This window comes from Artemia sp. Qi Xiang Cuo, chromosome 19 (assembly GCF_049724085.1).
Source record: "Artemia sp. Qi Xiang Cuo chromosome 19, ASM4972408v1, whole genome shotgun sequence".
In the NCBI taxonomy this organism is placed as follows: domain Eukaryota; kingdom Metazoa; phylum Arthropoda; class Branchiopoda; order Anostraca; family Artemiidae; genus Artemia; species Artemia sp. Qi Xiang Cuo.
This window is the reverse complement of record NC_142812.1, coordinates 475,235-496,146: the sequence shown is the minus strand read 5'-3', so window position 1 is coordinate 496,146 and position 20,912 is coordinate 475,235. Positions and strand designations below refer to the sequence as shown.

Below are 20,912 nucleotides of genomic sequence, written 5' to 3'. Positions count from 1 at the left end.
AGTATTGACTACAAATATGCTTAGGCTTCATTTAACTCTCCCCACAGTAAGGTTGGGTGACAAACTTGCTACTTGTCCCTGTAAAAAAGATTCAGCAGCTGAAACACCTATCCGACGCCCTGTTTGCCTGCATGTGCACAGCTTAACAAAACTGTTCTCGTGAATCGAGGGGAAACACCCTCAAAATTTCAAAGAAACTTTCAAATGCTCTGCTTTAGAATGTGAATCTCAACGTGCTGAAATATAAATTTCATGTTGCATTGCCAGGGTGAAACTCAGTTTAGCGAGATTACGTTTACAAAAACTACACTTTAGCGAAGCTGTCGTATCGCTTTGAAATGTCCATTATTATATTTGAATGAACTAGTAAGCTGCGACAGTTCAATTAACGTAAATTATTTACTTTTTTAGTTGCGAAAAGTCTCAGCGTGTTATGAAAGAAGGGCAACTTCAAAGAAAAGAAGAACAGCGTCTATAGAAGTAAGTCATAAATGGCAGATGGATTCTATTTTGGAGAAAAAGAGAAACTCAGTGATACCCAATGTAATACCAATCCCTTATGACGAAGTAGGACACAAGGTAGTAGACATATAAAATATTAGAAAAATTTTAGAAGCCAATACCCAAATAATTTTATATCTGGTTCATTCATAATCTATGCCCTTTTGTGTACATTCTTTAAATTGTTACATCCCCTATTCTTCATTTTTATGTATATTCTTTGACTTTATTATATTTAAGGGAGGATTGTCAATGGCTTCAGTGCATATATGTAAGCGTTCAGTGTTTTTTTAACATTTAAACATTTAAGATAATTGTGAAGATGATAGAAGATATATCTGGTTTAAAGATGAACTGATTCATTCTGAAAATGAATTTCGTTATATTTTCATTGTATTTCTTACAATTTCATTATATTTTATTATAATTTCATTATACTGAAATTCATTCCTGAAAGTTTTAATAATTTTGAATTTGTTAAATTTGAACGACGAGAAAACATTTTAAATGTATTTTGTTTTCCTAATAGTCCAAACTATGAACTGGTCTGAAGAAATTACGGGGGCTATCGGCCCTACGCCTCTTAGTTTCTGGTCGTTATAAGGATGACTCGGATAATAATTTTAATTTCGGTTCTGTTTGAGTTTCATATTGAATTTCTATTGATGGTGATTTATGGTTATTTTCTCCATGAGAAATTGTTTCCTTCATTTTTGCTTATATTTTTGTTAATATAGCCCATTACTTTTGTAGACAAAACTGTTTTGTAGAAAAAGCTATTAAAATTAATTTCTGTTCGTTTTTAATTGACATAGTCTTTTCCACTTGTTAAGTAAGTAATATCTTAAATCCTTTGAGTTTTTTCTAAAAGAAAATAGATTTTGAGTTACTTTTTATTTGTTTCCCAAAATCTTCATCAGTTTTTTTTGCGAAATACACCCTTTTAAAAATTTTATTCACAGTATATTTGTATTTAGTTTCACACCTCTACTTTCCATGAAAGCTAAAACTTGAAACCTTTTTTTTTCAGAACATATTGTATTTATACTATTTTGATAACCTTGATGCACTTATAACCTTTTTATTTATTTCAATAATGAAAGTTAAGTAGTAATAGCAGTAGCCCTGGCAGTCTGAACTTAATATCCTCAGTCGTTTAGATATTTCACTGAGACGATTTATTGACTGCACATAATGCCTTTTATTTTAGTTTTAAAGCAAAATATATTTTCCTTGAATGTTTATACTTAATATTTTATTCTATTTCCAAGATATCCCGTCTGGATATCTTGTCAACTTGGATTCATTGAAGCTATTTTGATTTGGTTCAATGGTATACGTATTAGTAGGCAGTAGTAGCATTCGAAATAGTAGAAAAATGGGTAGTAAAACGGAAGTCCCGGAAGCAAGGCCCACCGATGTGTGTAAACGTCTTGTGAGTTACAAAGGTTCTCCCCGTAAAGCGTTAAATTGCATGTTGACGTAGAAAACCATCGTGGGAGGATCCTTTCTATTAGGACAACTGTGACAGGGCATAAAATCGAGTTATATGGACAACGGCCTCTGCCAAGGGCTGCCTAGACACTGTCGGGGTAACCGCAAGATTGGGGACCTTGCGGTCACCTTTATTGAGGATCGGTGCCCCCGGAGAAAATATAGCTTAGTATACGACACAGCATTCGCACGGGATTCTCATTAATCGATAATTGTTCTGGGTTTGGTCTATTTTGGTGGCCCTTTTCTGTCTGGTCTGTTTTGGCTGTGTATTGGTGGGTCTTTTTTTGGTGAAGCGCTTAAGCGGCTCGGTTTAGACTTGATATGATATGTTGGTCCCCGTCCTGAACTGGTTTCTGGGACCATTGCTTTTCCTGAGTCCAAAATAATTTCTATGATTTAAAGAATATGACAAATGCAACTTGGAATGTTACGACGTTAAAAGATAACTCATATCGACGTTTTGACTAACTAATTCAGACGCTTCGAACTGGACATTAGGAGTTTCAGAAGCTCATATCCCAGAGGTAGGAAACAAAAATTATGTAATATAGAATTTATTTACTCTGACAGGAAGGATGGGGTTTATCGACTGGGAGTAGGGCTTATGATGAATAAGGAAGCTGCTGTCTTGTTTAGGCTAGGAGAGTTCTATTAATAATAGAATGCTATTTGTTAATGTTATGACTAAAAAGTGCAGAGTATCAGTCATAGTAGTATGCGAAGTTGTATTATAAGTAGTAGTAGTATAAGTTTGACAATGTAGAAAATAGATGGAATTGTATTAGGAAAATAATTTGTGAAGTTGCTGATGGTGTATTTGGGAATAAAGTCTGGAACACAGTGAAGAATATTAGTAGTATTAGTATGTTTATTTGATAATGGGTGTACGGAACGATGTGGGAAAAGATGCGATTGAGGATATTCAAATATCTTCTTGTAGTATTTTTACAGAAAAGAACCTTTAAGTCACAAGTATATCAAATGATTCTTTTCTATGGAAAATCTAGCACAAAAACCTACACTTTCACTGGATTTATTCGCTGATGGTGTCTGATGGTGAAAAGAATACAAATGAATGTGCATTGTCAGTTTAATATACATATACTGATATTTAGTAATCAAAATGTTAATATTATTTGATTTATTAAAGTTATAAAAGTAAAAACATATATATTTTTTCAGTAAAGTGCAAATTATGTTCTGGCCTGGGGAAAGCATAGGGGTTTTGAACCTACTCTTGTTAATTTCTGCTCGTTTTGAGTTTGAGTCGATTATTTATCTTAATTTTTTTTCGTTTTGGGTTTCACTTATTTATAGGTGCTGATTTGAGGTAGTTTAACGTTTGGTAGATTATTTGATTTAATTTTTACTCATTTTTGGTTTAATGGAGTTCTTTACTTTTCTTTGCAAAACTGATTTTGTGGAAAATTTTTTTTTAATTAATTGCATTAAAAAGGGAACAAGACTGATTGCGCTAGTTTTAGAGGCATTAGCCTGGTCATTGTTAGTAGAAAATTACTTATTATCATGATACTTTTGAGACTGAGAGGTGCTGTGTAAAAAGTTTCTAGAGAAGAGCAGTTCGATTTTAGGAAGGCTAGAGGATGTGTCGACCAAACCTTTACTCTTAAGATAATAATTGAGAAGTGCTTGAGTCTTCAAACACTTTTGCTTCTCAGTTTTATAGATTAGAAGAAATTGTTTGATTCAGCTGATAGAAGAGCTTTAGCGAATACCTTATCCTTCTATGGTATACCAGACAAGTATATTAAAGAAATTAGTGCTAAATATAAGAATAACACTGCTGCGGTTAATGTAATAATTGGGGCTAGTGACTCGTTTTGTACTAAATGCAGAGTTAAATAGGGTTGTGTTTTATTCCCATTTATATGGATCGTTCTGATGGACTTTGTCTGAAGGAGCACAGGAAAGGTAATGGGAGAACACGGAATCAAACGGGGAAGAAAAACATTCCTGATTTAGATAATTTTCAGTTGGGTATCAAAAGGTCATATCTCCGTAATTGTAAATTTTCAGAAAAGCAAAAAAAAACCTCACAACTGTTATGTTTCTCTTTGGATAAACTTAAAACTAAAACGGAATGATATGAATTGATTTTACATATAAATCTGTTTTGTTTTCCTGTTATAGGATGAGAAATAAAAAGTTGTGAAGTTTTTTTTTGCTGAATGAACTTTTAGAAGGATGCAAAGAAATATTTAAGAGTAATGGGAACTTTCTGGGAGGGTGTAAACAGGGAGGCTTTGAAAAGATTGGGACGGAAGGGGAGCGTGCGTATCTCTGTTGGCCTCAGGTGGGTTGGTGATGTGGTGAGTTGTTAGTACTAGTAGTTGTGGTAATAGTAATAGTCATAGCAACATGAGTAGCATTAGCAATAGTAGCAGTTATAGTAATAATATTGTATTTTTTGGCCTGGTTCAACATCCCCTTCTTATATCCTGATTAAAAATACAAAAATCAGATGTTTGTTCTACTGAAATTAAGGATGAACATTAAAACTTTCTACGAGCAGGAGGAACGAAACTTTCAACAAAGCAGTGGAACAAAAATAAATAAAACAAAACTTTAATTAAACAATGTTCCAAAAATTTCGTCCCCACGTCCGGAGTCTTTCTCAACGGGAAAAAACCAAAAAGAACGAAAAAAAAATTGTTAAAAAAATAACACATAAAAAAATACGACAACTAAATTACGAAGAAAAAAGTAAATATAAATAAATAAATAAGAACAACAAACATTATAAACAAACTTCAAGTTCTGACGTTATAACATAAGAACAAAACCAAGCGAATGTCTATAGTGAAACCATGGGTCACTCCTCTTAACAATCAGTGTATAAATGGGAATCTATTATAAGTGAAGACTATATCTACTCGAACAAACAAAAAAGGTCTTATAACCCCAAGTCCATCACCTCTAACTAAATCTCACAGGTTAATAAAAGAATTCATGAATTATAAATTGAATTTATTTTTTCGTCTGCTTGTTAAGCTGCAGTCCGTTGACTTTTCCCTGCTTTTACCTCATTCTGACCTTTGTTCGCAAGGTTGTCATTTGTTGCAGGAGAATTATGTAAATCACTAATGGTTGAAAATTTTACCCGCGCCTGAGGAGCAGGTAAGGAGCTGGCAAATCTGTTCTCTCAGCTTTCCAGCCGCAGCGTTGTTTGCGGATGCGTTAACGTAAATAATAAAAACCTCTGCAGCACTGGTTAACTTTTTATCATTTGCTCAGGTGAATTTCGAACGTCCAATACCAGGAGACACTCTACTTGGATGTCTGTATCATCATATTTAATTTTTTTTCTTTTTGCATCTGAAATATCCTGGAGTTGACATTATTTGGGAATCCCAATGTTTTCCATGTCCCAGAATATTCTAACACGCATTTTGAGATGTACTCCATTTCCTTCACTTAAATCCTTAACTTATCATTATCCAAATTACAATATTTAATGAGACGAAATAATAAGAACTCACTGATTTAGCTGAACAATAAGAAGATATAATATTAATTTATTTTTGCCCTCTTTCAATACATTAAAAATGCACTAGAGGAGTACAAACAAAGAGAGAAATAGTTAACGAATACAGTACCAACATGTCTAAGAAAAAAAAAGACAAACAAGTGGAAACGTAATTCAACACTAAAATACTGGACTTATCTATCTGCCCAACCATATACATACATATACATATATATATATATATACATACACATATCCACATACACATTTGTTACCCTCTTTCGCTACACTGAAAACAATAATGCACTAGAGGATTAATAAAAAGAAATGAACAAAACACGAAAAATCATCAGCTATACAACAAAGTGACAACCACCATTGACGAGAAAAACAACTAAAACTTAAAAGACTGCTCAGACCGGGGACTAAATACCTATTCCACCGTATATAGAAGATGGTTAAGCGGAAACTCTGACATTTTCTTTCAACGGTTTTCAAATCGAGCCGATAATTCTTCCATCTTCTCAGATATATCAAAGACAGGGTATTTTTTACAAATATATGAGTTGCAGAACCATAGAGGAACACCAATAAAGAATGTAGCAAACCGGTAAAATTGAACCCTAATTTGTTCCTTTTCTGTTGACAAAAAAGTATCCAAAATGGAGTTAGATAAAACATATGCGGTACAAACATAGAGTTAGAGAGCTTTCCTAATGTATATTTGTCAAATTGCCCTTTAATTTTTGCTAGCAAACCATATGTTTTGCGAAGTTTCTTTTTCAACTCATTAATAACTAGAGTGCGTGTCGCTTTTATCGATGACCCAAAATGAGCTCCTAAATACTCGAGAGAGTCAGACCTGGGAAGAATGATCGAGCCTACTTTAAGGGAATTGAGTTTGTCTTTTCATTCGAATTTACTATCATAAACTTAGTTTTCGACGGTTCAATAGCAAGTCCAATATTAGACAAACTAGCCCGAAGAGTCTCAAAAGCCCTTTCCATTGATGACAGGTTATCAGCAAGAAGAAGTATGTCATCTGCATACGACAGGTGACTAATATCGATATGACTATCAATAATATAGGGTGGGATATTTCTCGTCGCAGTTCTAAGTGCATTGTTGAATATTAATGAACTTAAAACTGAGCCCTGTTTTACCCCGCGCTTCACAGGAATGGGACTTGTCAAACCATCACTAGAACGGACCCAGACAATTGAACTCTGGTACCAACTCCAAGGGCACGCGCAAATAAAGCCGCTAGTTCCACTATTTAACAAAGCAACTAAAGACTGTGAATACAAAATTTAATCAAGAACCTTAGCTATACCAACCGCGGATACACACAGCTTCTTCATCATCTTGTGACATTTCATTTGTAAGATTGCCCCTACTTATCAGGGCTAAAATTTGGTAGGGTATTATAACTGAGGCGTTGGTAAGTATCGGTAGTCAAACTCCAGTGACAACTGATTTTTATTATAAAATAGAATAAAAGGAAATATGTTCTATTTCTAATTATTCTGAATTCACCCAATACCTCTTCTAGGTCGGCTGTTGTTTAATCCTCGTTGTTTACCGAAAAAAAGGATTAATTTAGTCCTAGGCTATCAATACTTCTAGCTGCAAGTGTTACTCTTGAATAATTAGACAAGACTTGGGTACCAAGGTTATTAAAATTCTTTGCTTCAAATTATTGTTTCTTAAAAACTAGGAATAACACTTTTATTAAATCTCAAATTATTTGTTTAAACTAAACCAAGCTCTTATATTTATATCTTGAAAATAAGGTTAATGCTCTTTGGAACCTCTATAAACTAAAACTTTACCAGGGAAAATTAAATCTATCTTGACGGAAAGATATTGAAGTTCTTAATCTGACAAAATAGTTCCACTTTCTTCCCTGACCTATCTGTAAAACATCAAAGTCGCCTTTTATATAAACAGCTGGCGCGGGTTAAATAAAATAGGAATGGAGTCCCCCTTCTTATAAACGTCAGAGAATACACAAGGAAGGAATATTGTTATTGTCCGATAGTTTCAATCTTCTTGATATATAAGGCAAGTTCCAAGGGTCACTAAGTTGGGAGGGGGAGGCACAAAGCTCGTTTAATCTATTCTTCCTGGTTAAGGGTTTTTTCTTTTCTTTAAAGCTTAGGTTATTCACAAGTTTCAGTTTCTGGGACGAAACTAATTTTATCCTATTTTAATCCTTAAAATGCTGTACTTTGTCTAGAGGGCCCAAGCCTTGGTTAATTAATATACTCTAACCGAATTATAAACCTCAATCACCAAATATTATAAAATTTCTAGAGTCCTAAGCTATTTGCGCGCACATTTTTCTGCTGCTAATTTGTTTTAGTTAGATTGCGCATCCTTTAATTAATAAACCCTTTAAAAGTCTACTGACAATCCTCTAATGGGAATTCCTGCTCTAACTCCAGTATCAGTTTAAATGTTTCCAATGTAAGTATTAAATTAAATGTAAGTATTAAATGTAAGTATTAAATGAAAATTTACACTGGCGCGAGAAAAGTTGAAATATTAAAAAAAGATGGCACCTCTTTTAAACCTCCAAGTACAAATCTCCGGCGACGGGGGAATTCAACTACTCTACATTCAGACCTCTTTTATTTTTCGGTATCAAAATTATTTATTTGTTAAGCCGGTGTTCAAAATTATTTATTCCATAGGCTAGTTTTGAAATTTTATGTAGGTTAAAAAATTTTTTTTGCCCTAAATTTGGATGTAAAGAGAAAAAAAATTCTTTTCCAATTCAGTTTTGGCAGAGAAAATGAAAACACATTCAGTTTCTAATTTTAAACATTTTTGTATGGAGGTAATTGTGTTCGTCCAAAGACTGCTCCACGTCAGATATGGCACATGCAGTTCACTCTTCTAATGCCTCTAGATATCCAGCTCGCCACCTGTAACCTAATTTAATCGCAGGAAGGGTTTGCTAGTACCCCACCTTCTTGCCGAATGTGCTCTGCAAGGTCAGGTATCTGAAGCCTTGGATGCCCCATCGCTTGGAGAGTGGGGGGGGGTTCACCCCTCCCCCATCAATTGATGGGGGAGGGCTGGAGGGATTTCTCTCTTACAAAACAGAATCTAAATAAACTTTCGAGGCTTGTCCTTTTGTAACAAGAAATAAAGTTTGCCTGCCCATTCATGTACATACAAAGCATAGGCATTAATTGTACGAGAGGAGGCTCATTTTCCTAATCTAAACTAGGAAGCTATAGGGTAGCCTAGGCTAGTCATCAAAGGTAGAAATATTTTAGGGGCTTGCCGTTTCGTTTCAGAAGAAAATAAGGTTAAAAACAATGAATAAACATGCTTTCATTCTTGCTAAATGTCATTCTACTGAAAACATTGCTTCATGACTCTAAAATTAGGCATTTTATTTCTTTTCGGTTTTTTGGACCAACCATTATTCTGATACAAATTTTCCTTAGCCAACGGCCATAAAGTTTTTAAACTTTTTTAAAGTTTTTTTTTAAGTAAACAGTTGAGTCTGACAACGCTTTTAATCCATAAAACTCAAACATGAACAATCTACTGATTCCTGGAGACAACTTTACCTTTCGAGGGAAGCTACACCTTTTTAAGTTGATTTATGCCATACATCTTTAACTTGTTTTTTTTGCTGATTTTTTCACCCACGTTTCTTTTTTTAAATTTGACGCCCGGTACTGCCTGTCTAATTGCATATAGAGGTCTTCTTAATTAAAAATAACTCCAGCATTTTATTGGGGGGGGGGGGAGAGGGGTCTGTATCTGGAAAGTCAAAGGCCATGGGCTATATAATATTTTTTTCTTCAAATTATTGGGGGGACAACAGCCCCCTCCTCCAAAACGACGCCACTGGTTAAGTAAGCCTCCACTTAAAACAGTAAAATTTAAATTTCTCTGTCCTTGAAATTGTAAACCCTTTTAAACAAAAATGTTATTGATTTTGTATTGCTTCTGTTTTCCAGGTCTTTTTTGGATAAATTAGAAATGATGCCTGTATTTACTGATGTTATAAATATCCCAAATATAAGACATGTGGAAGAACTTGCCAAAGCCATTGAACAAAATGGCACATTTAGTAGTAACGACATCGAGAAAATAAAGAAAAAACTTCGGCGTAATCTGTAAGTCCTTCTTCTCCAAATGATTTTAGGTCTTGTGTTGGACCCTCTTGTCTCCAAGCAATGGCGTTGGAGCCTATCTATGAAGTATAAAGAGCCAGAATTTTTAATGGTTTGAAGGGTTTTTCATCTTCTGGCCCAGACTGTATTTCTACTAAGGTTATCAAGTTCATTCTTCCTCCCATCATTTCTGCTCTTACAAGACTTGTCAATATGTCTTTTGAAAAGGTAGCCCGAAGTGGCCCGAAGTAATGTATATATTTATATGACTGACGAAACTGACGTTTGATTTTCTCAGTTAATCTCATGACTTCATCACCTCTGTCAGCTCAGCCCAAGTGTTTTCAAGTTAGCAATAAGGACCAGACAGACTTGTCTTATTTCACAAGATTGTCTGATGGCATTGATGGTAAGTAGTACCTATATTTAAGTAGCCTAGGGGTCGTAAGAACCGTTACTAGCCAAAATTTTGGGGGGGTTGCAACTAAATTTGCAACCAACGCCTGGCTAGCTAAACCACTAGTCTTATCATCATTAGCAAAAAAATATCTTAAGATAAATCATAGGGTACGAAAATGAACCGTGCAATTAAGTATAAAAAAAAAATAACCCGTATAAATAACAATAACAAACGAAACCTCTTTCTTAGGTTAAACAATTCCTTAACTATCGAGAGGTTTTGTAACGCAATTAAACAACCACAAACCTGTAAAGCCAATGCAAACTTCGTATCGGATAAAATTATACAGCATAAGTCGTATATTATATATATATATATATATATATATATATATATATATATATATATATATATATATATATATATATATATATATATATATATATATATATATATATATATATATATATATATATATATATATATATATATATATGTATGTATAATGCAAGAAGTTTACTAAAAATAGGTTACCAGAAGGGGTAAAAGAATAAAGACAATAATTGAAATCCCAAAGTATGGCATCTCGTAGATAAAAGAATTAGGTATAATATTTGAAATGATACCAATGTATAAAACTAGGCTAATGTCTCTTAAAAGATAGCAAATAATGTTCTGCTTTAACAGTCAGACAATAAACATTAGACTTGAAGAAAAAAAAGTCCGTTAAAAATTAATATAACAAACAAAACCCTTTCATTAATAGGGAACTTTTGAAAGCAAACTACGCCATTATACCTGTAAAAACATGGCTACGGTGTTGGCCTAATTCTCAAGTCATTGCAAAACATAGCCAATTCCAATTTTTACAAATTCTCGCAAAAAAAAAAGAATAACCCTACAAAATTATCGTAATTCACAAACGCTCATATAAGGAGAAAGCGGTATTTAATAACTCTCACTAACCTTGTAAACTGATCCAACATAAGATCCTTGCTAAAATTATCCTCCAACCAAGACTTGTAAAATAAACTAATTAAAAACATATTGTTCAAGTCAAGCTTTGTGAAATTCATATCATTTAAGAGTTCTAAAAGTATGTATTCATGAGACACATACGTATTTGAACTGAAATTATTGAGATAAATGCAAACATTTATATAAAGTGTATAAGAGTCACGGATAATCCTTAATTTAATCAAACGAAAGTGGGAACCGTAAAATTTATAAATAGGCGAACGGAATCTTAGTCCCATAAAGTAACGACAACGACCCAAATTTCAAAATTGTTATTAGTCAGAAAATGATTGAAAAACCCTATTTAGGTATGCAATATTGAGACAGATATATAAATAAGGTTTAATACCCTTAGAATTCTGAGCGAGATGGAAACAAAACTAGTTCACGCTGAAACTAATGAAAAATAACCTTAATGAGAAATTATATTAAAATAATATTAAGTAGATAAGATACTATATCTTAGGCAAAACCCCCATTCAAAAAGAATAAGCAGATCCTTGCGAAATTTTTGGTAATATCAAACCTCTGCCATAAAGCATAGTCTCTACCAAAGAATTCTTGTACGAAATAATTTTAACCTCACAAAAATAAAAAACAATTAAGCTTTATATACCGCGTCTTGTACAAATCAATTCTCATATTGTTTGACTTCATAATAAATAGCTTACAGCTCGCTATGTCTTATGACATTTAGATAGGGGTCAAACTCTAATTGACCAAAAGCTCACTACAAAGTACAATATATCTTATTTTCGTTTAGGGAATATAAAGAAATAAATTTTTATGCCTTAAAAAGTTTTTATATAATATTGTGTATGAATATAAATATCTCCGCCACAGGGCGATAACTCTACCACGAGAGAAAAAGATGTTGACATCTTAAAAGTGAATATATCCTTCTTTTTGACTCAATTATACGGGAAAACTTAAACTCGATTAACTAGCCTTTGTATCCAACCATTTCAGCATAATTCTAAAATAAGCTGAAATAAAAAGCTTATTCCTACATATCCTAAAGATATTATTCGAATAAACATCAACAAAAACCCCTCACTCGATTCAACCTAAACAAGAACTCCGGAATAAGCAATTAAGGGAGAAATACCTACAATTAAAATGAAAGATATTCGAATTAGTCATTTACAAAACTGAAGAAACTAGAGTCAATAGGTGTTGTACTAGAAGGTAATCAAAGCTGAATAAAGTATGATGGTAAAAAAAAAAAAACGCGGTGCAGTTTAATAGCCTAATTTTTTAAAAGATAAGTTCCTATCTTCAAAATTCAACCTTATAACAATTGTTCACGTTGACAGATACAAAATAACCATAGACGCTTTAAAAAAATTGTTAAAAGGGAAAATTTGCCTTGTTGACTAACGAAACTCAAGAAAAAACCAAATTGGTCGTATATAAGGATTTACCGATCAGAGGACCGAATACCCACACTAAATACTAAGTGAAAATATAAGATCCCTTTCAAATTAATTGACGGTTATCGCATTAATTGGATTATGCTAGCCAATAATGTAATACAACCCTTCCTTTAACGACTTAAATTCGAAAAACCAATTAAAACATGTGAAAAATACTTTTAGCTAAAAATCAGTAGTGGTAAAGCCCACACTTCGGACGGTGAAAAACAAAGAAAGTTTTCTATAAAATTTTAAAATTTCTCATAAAACCACGCAAAAAGGTGGAAGATACTCTTAGCAAAAAAATCAGTAGTTGTACCCCTCACCCTTCAAATGGTAAAGAAAATTTTTTAATTTCGACAATTAACAAAAGCTCAATATAAATGGCAATTCTAATTCAAAGAAAACACGAAATAAAATAATAATCAGCGAAAAACCCCTTTAAATACTCTGAAAATGGTATATGAAAAAAAAAATTTCAGATATCCATACGATATACGACAGTAAAAACGGATGAACCCACAAGCATAGGAGGTTAGAGCCGAGGATGTGCATGGTGTTTTTTTTGGTGAAACTTAGATCAATAATGTGTCAAAATTTTGTGTCAAAATCGCTCTACAAGCACTACAACTGCCTATTCGTAAAACTTCTTAAAAAAATCGACCCTCAACCGTGGGAAGCTTTGGGCAGTCAGGTGGAAGTCGTGTATACTATCCCTCTTCCTCCTGATTGGTCTCAGGCTCTCTATGAGAAGCTACTACCCAGTTATAAATGTGAATGATGAAAATAAAGAATTACAAAGTACAGTTAAAAGGAACAATCGTTCAACGTGGGGACCCATTGATCAATTATTGTGACCTGTGGTGTGTTTTATCCCATTGATCATGAGACTTGGCCTGGGGACTCCCATGAGAAAATTAACAAATCTCCCAATGAAAAGTAATACGCCAGAATTACCCTAACCCACCTCTACCATAAGAAGATAATGTGACAACAAAAATGACCATACGAGAAAATAAAGATGAACAAGTATTCCGATACGTGGGGCATTGAAAATTTTAAAGGAGCTAATTCGATTCAAAATTAAAAGGTTTGTTGCCCTTTTTATGAGTACACAGAGATTAGAGGGCAATCAGTCCTTCTCTCAAGTTCATTCATTTTTCAAACACATCCGGTCCAAATTTTAAGACAGTTATTATTTTCAGCATAGATGAACGGTCCACCAACTATGTCCTTAGGGATATAGATTATGCCAACCCCCATAATTATGCAATTGGCCCATTATGCATTCAAACTAAATGTTGCATTAAACTACACAAAAAGGCTTTGTGTTTATGGTTGCCAAGAAGATACCTTAGCAAAATATTGAGAACGACTGGGAGGATTAAGTTAAAACTTTTGGGACTATTTCTATTACTACTTCTTCTCTTTCGATTTAAATAAATAAAAAGAGTGTGAGTGTATCCAGGATGTCAAAGAGCATATATTGAATCTTTTGGGAATGATAATGTTTTTTTTTCGCTGGTCAACTTCAGGAGTTATAAAATTAAATAAAACTGTTTGTGTCAGGATTAAAAATTGTTGAATTAAAAATTAAAAAAAGACTGTTTGTGTCAGGATTAAAAATTGTTGAAAAGTCACTCCAACATACAAATAGCAACCCGAACTATGTATTTTTATAAAAATTAAATTAAAAAAAAAAGTTTTATCAACTAAAAGTAAGGAGAAACTTTAAAACTTAAAACAAACAAAGATTATTACGTATATGAAGGGTTTTGCCTCCTCGTCAACACCTCGCTCTTTACGCTATAGCTTAAATTTTGTTCCAGTTCTTTAAGAATGACCCCTGAATCACAAAGGCCGTTTGATTAGAATAAATAGCTCTTTTGAAAGGGCTGAAAAAAACTTTAGCACAAAGAGCGAGGTATTGACGAGGGGGAAAACCCCTCAAATAAGTAATATATATATATATATATATATATATATATATATATATATATATATATATATATATATATATATATATATATATATATATATATATATATATATATATATATATATATATATATTATTATTTTATTACCCATTATTAAACATACAAAATGTTGTAAATGGAGTACAAGAAAAAGAAAAAAAAGAAAAAATATCCGAAGAAAACTCAACTACAGAAAAACAAGATTAAGAACATTCCTACGACAAACAAAAAGACAAATTTAAGTTATTGCGACATATTATGAAGCGAGACTTGGTTCAAATGTCTTTGAAAATCGAACACGGCGATTCAGTACAGCCATAAGCAAGTCGGCTATACCATACTTCAGAGATATATTCAAATTCCTAATCCAAACCGGAAGTCGAAGCAGATATTTGCCATATCTGTAGAAAATAGACCAAATATTGCGGCGATCAGACGAGGTAAATATTTTCCAAAACGGGGATAGGGCTAGCACATGTGGCAGAACAAAAGAATTATATACCCTTGCAAGTAAAAAACGGTTAAAGTGGCACTTCATTTAAACGAGAATTCCATAAGCTCTGCGTGCTTTACAGCGAGCAACGAAACAAGGCAATGACGAGTTTCTTTAAGATCGCTACAAATTGGAAGGCCGAGGTACATAATCTTAGACGAAGACTGAATCGTATAAATTCCAAAAATAACATCAACTGGTATACTATATTTAACACGGCTATTAAATACGAGAACTTCTCTTGACTGAAAGAAATACCTATATTATCATACTCCTTACTCAAAACACGGAAAGTCTCTTAGATGCCAACAACTGTTCTACTTGCGCTCAAAATGTCGTCGGCATAGTCGATCAGCAAACATTGATACCTCTAAAGATACATGTAGACAGAACCAGTTCTTGCGGTGAAATACTACTATTATTAAATAGCGATGGCGAAGTAAGTGCCCTTGGCGAATTCCCTTCTCTACGGGTATAAGACTAGAAGAAAGAGTTAAAGCATTAAAACAAGGTACATTTACACGCGCTTTTAAATTACTACACATATTCGTCAGCGCGCGTATAATAGACTTATCCTCGCCACGTTTTCGGGCCGACAACAATATTTGAGGGTACTCATTGAAATCAAACTCGCGGTTGCCATCGTGACCGGCAAAATACAAATTCTCATTTGAATCATCAGCTTCAATCAACAAATTGGCAATCAAATAATGCGCGTGTTCTCTACTCATTTTCTTCTTGAAACCAAATTGGTTATCTGGCGTGTTACATGTAGCCACTAAGCCTATTTACAACAAGCAATTCAAATAACTTGCACAGTATAGGCGCGACAGTTATCGGGCGGTAAGAAGAACACTGCCCCCCGTCTTTTCCCTTCTTTAATACAGGAGTAATTATACCCGTGCAGAATAGGTCTGGAACAACCCCAGCATTAAAACTCATTAGGTACAGGAGACAAAGGTGCTCAACAAGGTTTTGACTTCCCACTTGCAGATGCAATCTGCAGAGGTTACCCACTCCCCTCGACAACTTCTTTTTCAGTTCTAAGAATACCTCACTGACTGACAAATTAGGCACAGCGAAATCAACTTCCCGTTCTTATTCCTCAAGACTCGCATCGAGCTCAATAGAAAATTTATTTTCCAGATCAGCCTTAGGTGATGAAAACTCGTGCATAAAATATTTAACCCATTCACTCTCACTGGGCAGAACATCAACTGATTCTTTACGTTTCTTCTTTTTTAGGAATTTCCACATGCGATCGGGTTCTTGCTTTATGTATTTACTATCACATTCAATAATCATAGCATGATGTATAGCGAGGGTTTTTGCGAGTCTTCGCTTAGTATATAATCGGATGGAGTTCACTATACCATGCCTTGGTCGGTCATTATCTATCCACATTCTTAACCAGAATTTCGCGTCCGCACACGCATTTACAAGATCCGAATTATCGAACCAGTGGGGTATTTCCGAGCCGATCCGAATATATATATATATATATATATATATATATATATATATATATATATATATATATATATATATATATATATATATATATATATATATATATATATATATATATATATATATATATATATATATATATATATATATATATATATATATATATATATATATATATATATATATAATATAATATATATATATATATATATATATATATATATATATATATATATATATATATATATATGACTTGACTTACTTGGCTTGACTTAAGGCTCCTGCCGAGGGTTCGGCGTAGAGAACGATAAGACTAGGCACCTCCAGGTTGACCTATCACTTGCCAGGATCGCAGCTTCTTCCACCGGGATGTGGGCTTGGGTGGGGAATTCATTGGCTTTGTCTTTTCACCTAGTGGGTGGGCATCTTCTGGGTCGTTTCCAGCCGTGTAGGGTGGGGTCGAAGTAAAATACAACCCATGCTGGGGCTGTCGCGTGGCAGGCGAATGAGATGGCCGTACCACCGAACAGTACGCTGGGCGAGCTGCGTCGAGAAAGGAGTTTGAGCCGTGTGTGATAGGAGAGTCTGGTTGCTAACGACGTCAGTCCAGTGAAGTCTTTTGATTCTTCGGAGATGTTTCGTCTGAGTGACATCGACGGCGCTGAGGATAGATTCGGCAGCTGACCATGTCTCCGTTCCATACAGCAGGACGATGCTGACTGACGCATTGTAGAAGCGCATTTTGGTCAAGCGGCTTATGTTTGGCTTCAGCCAGATGCTGCTAAGCCTCCCAACAATTGCTTAAGCTTTGGCATTTCAAGATGTAAACTGTTTTGTGACCAAGCCATCATTCGACAGAATAGATCCAAGGTAAGTGAAGTCTTCAACCACATCTACTCGGTTGCTTCCGATGTTGACTTCCTTTACAGTAGAACGGGACGTGGGGGGCTCAAGGAGCATAACTTTGGTTTTCTGCCAGTTGATCTTCAGTCCAACTTTCGAGGCTTCTTCTGAAAGCACCTGGAGAGCTTTGGTCATCTTATCAACGGTGCTCGCAACTAGCGCTAAGTCGTCGGAGTAGTCAGCATCAGAGAGTACCCGGTCTCCGAACTGAAGACCGATTTGAAGGCGATTCATCGTGCTGGCCATAACATGGTTTATGACGCAATTGAAAAGCTCGGGAGCGGCGGTGCAACCTTGCCGCACGCCAGTCTTCACTAGGAAGGTGGGACTGCGCCATCCATTTACTTGCACGCCGCTTTCCGTACCCTCATACAGCTTTTCAAAGAGTGAGCAATATTTCTTCAGTAGACCCGTAGTTCTTAGTATCAGCCAAAGCGAATGGTGATCAACAGAATCGAAGGCAGCCTTAAAGTCCACGAACGCGATGTACGCTTTTAGGTGGAACTCCCACGTCTTCTCGATCAACTGGCGCATAGTAAACATTTGCTCCGTCGTCGACCTGCCGGGCATAAATCCGGCTTGCTGGACTCTTCTCTTTCTACGCAAAAAGATGGAACACCTGTCTAGGAGTGACATGGCGAAGAGTTTACCAGGAACGGAGAGAAGCGTGATCCCACGATAGTTGGAGTAGATTTGACGGCTGCCCTTACGTTTCCAGAGTGGCAATATGATGCCAGCATGCCAGTCATTCGGTATGCTTTTCGTCGTCCATACAGCTGAGAAGATTATCTGGAGCCACAGAATCGTCGCTGCACCCCCGTACCTGAGGAGTTCTGCAGAAATACCACGGTCACCGGGGGCTCGATTATTATTTAAGCCGTTGTACAGCATTTCGGATCTCAAAGGTGGTAAGTGGTTGCGACACGATGTAAGAAGCAGCCTTGGGTGTGGTCATTGCTGCTTGAATTAGATCAGGGTCGGGATGAGCAACTGCCTTGGCATTCAGAAGCGTTGAGAAGTGACTGCTCCAGGCAGAGAGTTGTCTTTCATCGTCATCTGGCATGCTTCCGTCAGTAGAAAAAACACGGCTCATGGTGGAGGTCCTCCCTTCCTTCAGCTCGAGGAGGTGTTTGTAGAAGAAACAGGTGCCTTTTTTTCTCGAGGTCTCTTCAACATCGCTGGCTTCCTTGTCGACCAAGGTCTTTCTGTCACTGAGCAGTAGACTATATCACAGGCCATTGGGTCGTGCTTACTCTGGCATGTTCTTTGCTAAACGGGTCTTCCAGCTCAGCTCGATTACAGACAGATTCTCCTGGGATATCCGGGGCTTATTCTTGTGTCTCGTGCAGCCAATAGTACTGCCAGCAGAATCGAGTACGGTATATTTGAAAGACTTCCAGACTATTTCAAGGTCGCCCAGAGCTTGGAGGTAGCTCAACTGGTTTGAGATATCGAGAGTATACTTCTGCTGCATCTGAGATGTAGCCAGACTACTCAGATCAAGCTTGGGAGGCCGTCTTTCTTGTCCTTTTGCTCTTAGCGTAACCTGAATGAGGCAACTACCATCCTATGGTCTCTGTTTCCGAGTTCAGTTGACCTATACGTCCGGACATTTGTTATCGACGAGCGCCAGTGACGCGAGATCATAAAATAATAGATCATCTTCTTTGTATGGCCGTCGTTACTATACAAATAGCATTTGTGTGTATTTCTTCTCTGAAAGAGCGTGTTTGAAATAACCAGATTATGCCTATTGCAGAGCTGGAGGAGCCTTTGTCCGTTTTCATTCAGTGAATCTGGAGTCACAGGGCCGAGAAAACTTCTCCACACGCCCTCCCTGTCATTTACCGTCGCGTTAAGGTCTCCCAGAAGAGTGACGATGTCGTGGGGTGGGTACAATGGTTCTGAAACGCCACAGCCATTTCGTTTCTATAACATTTCTACTTATCTTGACGAATAACGAAGAAGAGCAGTTTCCATCCAGGGACATGTGAATTTTTGAGTTTATGAATAGTCTTAAATCTGTTGAAAATTTAAGCTTTGATTTGAGAAAAACTTATAAAAACATTAATGTTTGCGGGTAACATTGATCGCGCCGGCGGTGCGCCGCCGACATCATACCGGCAGTGCGCCACGGACATCTTACCGGCGGCACCCGCCGGAGATATAGATATATATATATATATATATATATATATATATATATATATATATATATATATATATATATATATATATATATATATATATATGAGGAAATATGCTTCTTCATCTTTTCGTTTGGCCTTTCATTTACATATTTCAGTGCTGTATTTTATGTGTAATTTTTTGTGTGTTTTAATAGTTTCTTCCTTTTTTTAGTACATGTAAAAAGAATGCACTTCTATGAACTTCGATGCTTGGCCTGCATGCGAAGTTTTAAAAGGCAGGCTGGCCTTTCCCGACATCTTGTAACATTCCATAAAATCGAAAAGAAGGATGTGAAGGCAGTTCATTGGCAATTCCGGAAACATCAAACTATGTCATCAGGTGAAGTAAGTTATGCTCATGTCCTTTCTGTCAAATAATAAAAAATATTATAGTTCCGATTCAATTTGGTTATTCAATATGCAGCCAATTGTTGAATATGCTGAATTGTATGCCCTTAATGTCCTATTTGTTATTTTCTGAAGCCCCTCTTCTGCTTGCAGGAGTTAATTTTGGGTGAAAGATGTTGTTGAATGGGATTGAGTATCGAAAATTATAATAATTAATAATAATAAATGCTAAAATAATAATTTGGAAATCACTGCTTTCAGTGGTGTCAATTCACGAAAATATAGAGAGACCAAATATATTTTTCAATATATAGGGGAGGTCAAATTTGGCGTTTTTTCAAATTTTTTGAATGAAAATACTAAAAAAGGCATTTTTCACTGAAAATGAAAATAAAGTTTTTATTAATTTTAAGTTTTGCGTTTTCGTTCATTGGAATACTTCTTCGTTTTAAATTTGAAGTCTACGATAATTTCTTTTCAGATAAATTGTTTTTGAATATTTTTTCAAAATTTTGATTTTTCTTGTCTTTTCATAGAAAACTTCTTTTTTTTAACGAGTCCTTACGCACAGAACCCGAACGAGAAAAATTGACATAGAAACTATTAAGCCCCCATAATTAATCACAATATTCGTTCATGATTTGCAGTCTAAACGGCAGAGGGCTTTCTAGAAAAAAAAAATCATATTTAACTACTTTCGAAAATTTATAGTGCGAGGTCAGTCATTATTCAAATGCAACCGAAAGAGACTGGATACTAGACGAGCATTTTGAAATACAGCACCAAGATATGAAATATTTATTCAAGCCGTCTTTATTGAGATGATTTTTTCCTTTAAAAGAGGCTTCAACTGCTGTGTTGTAATATATTAGAATTTCCCAACAGGAGTTACATATCTTTATTTTTTAAAGTTATGTACAGGTTTTGTAAGAAATGTACCATTGTGTAATAAAGTATGTAATACAATGTTATTCTTAACCGGGTATTTTTACGGGTATATTTAACCGGGTATTATTCTTTACCTCACGGGTAGTAAATTGCCAATGTCATCCTCAAAGACCTAATTTCCTGATCT

The 20,912-nt window shown here is 35.1% G+C and overlaps 1 protein-coding gene across 1 annotated transcript; it reads right to left on the bottom strand.

Moving 5' to 3' along the window:
- Positions 1–6,366: 6,366 nt before the first annotated feature.
- Positions 6,367–15,658, bottom strand: LOC148940391 (uncharacterized). Its single transcript, XM_089105538.1, has 2 exons — positions 15,449–15,658; positions 6,367–6,780 (listed from the first exon to the last, which is right to left on the bottom strand). The coding sequence occupies exons 1-2, from the start codon at positions 15,656–15,658 to the stop codon at positions 6,367–6,369; spliced, it is 624 nt and encodes a 207-aa protein (XP_088961664.1).
- Between the last annotated feature and the right edge of the window lie 5,254 nt (positions 15,659–20,912).

What these genes read in the sequence shown, in the direction of transcription:
- LOC148940391 (XM_089105538.1), bottom strand. Translation starts at nt 15,658, where the DNA reads ATGAGTAGAGAACACGCGCATTATTTGATTGCCAATTTGTTGATTGAA. An exon ending in GTAGTAATTTAAAAGCGCGT is followed by an intron (nt 6,781 to 15,448) that starts GTAAATGTACCT and finishes TTGTATTCACAG; the next exon opens with TCTTTAGTTGCTTTGTTAAA.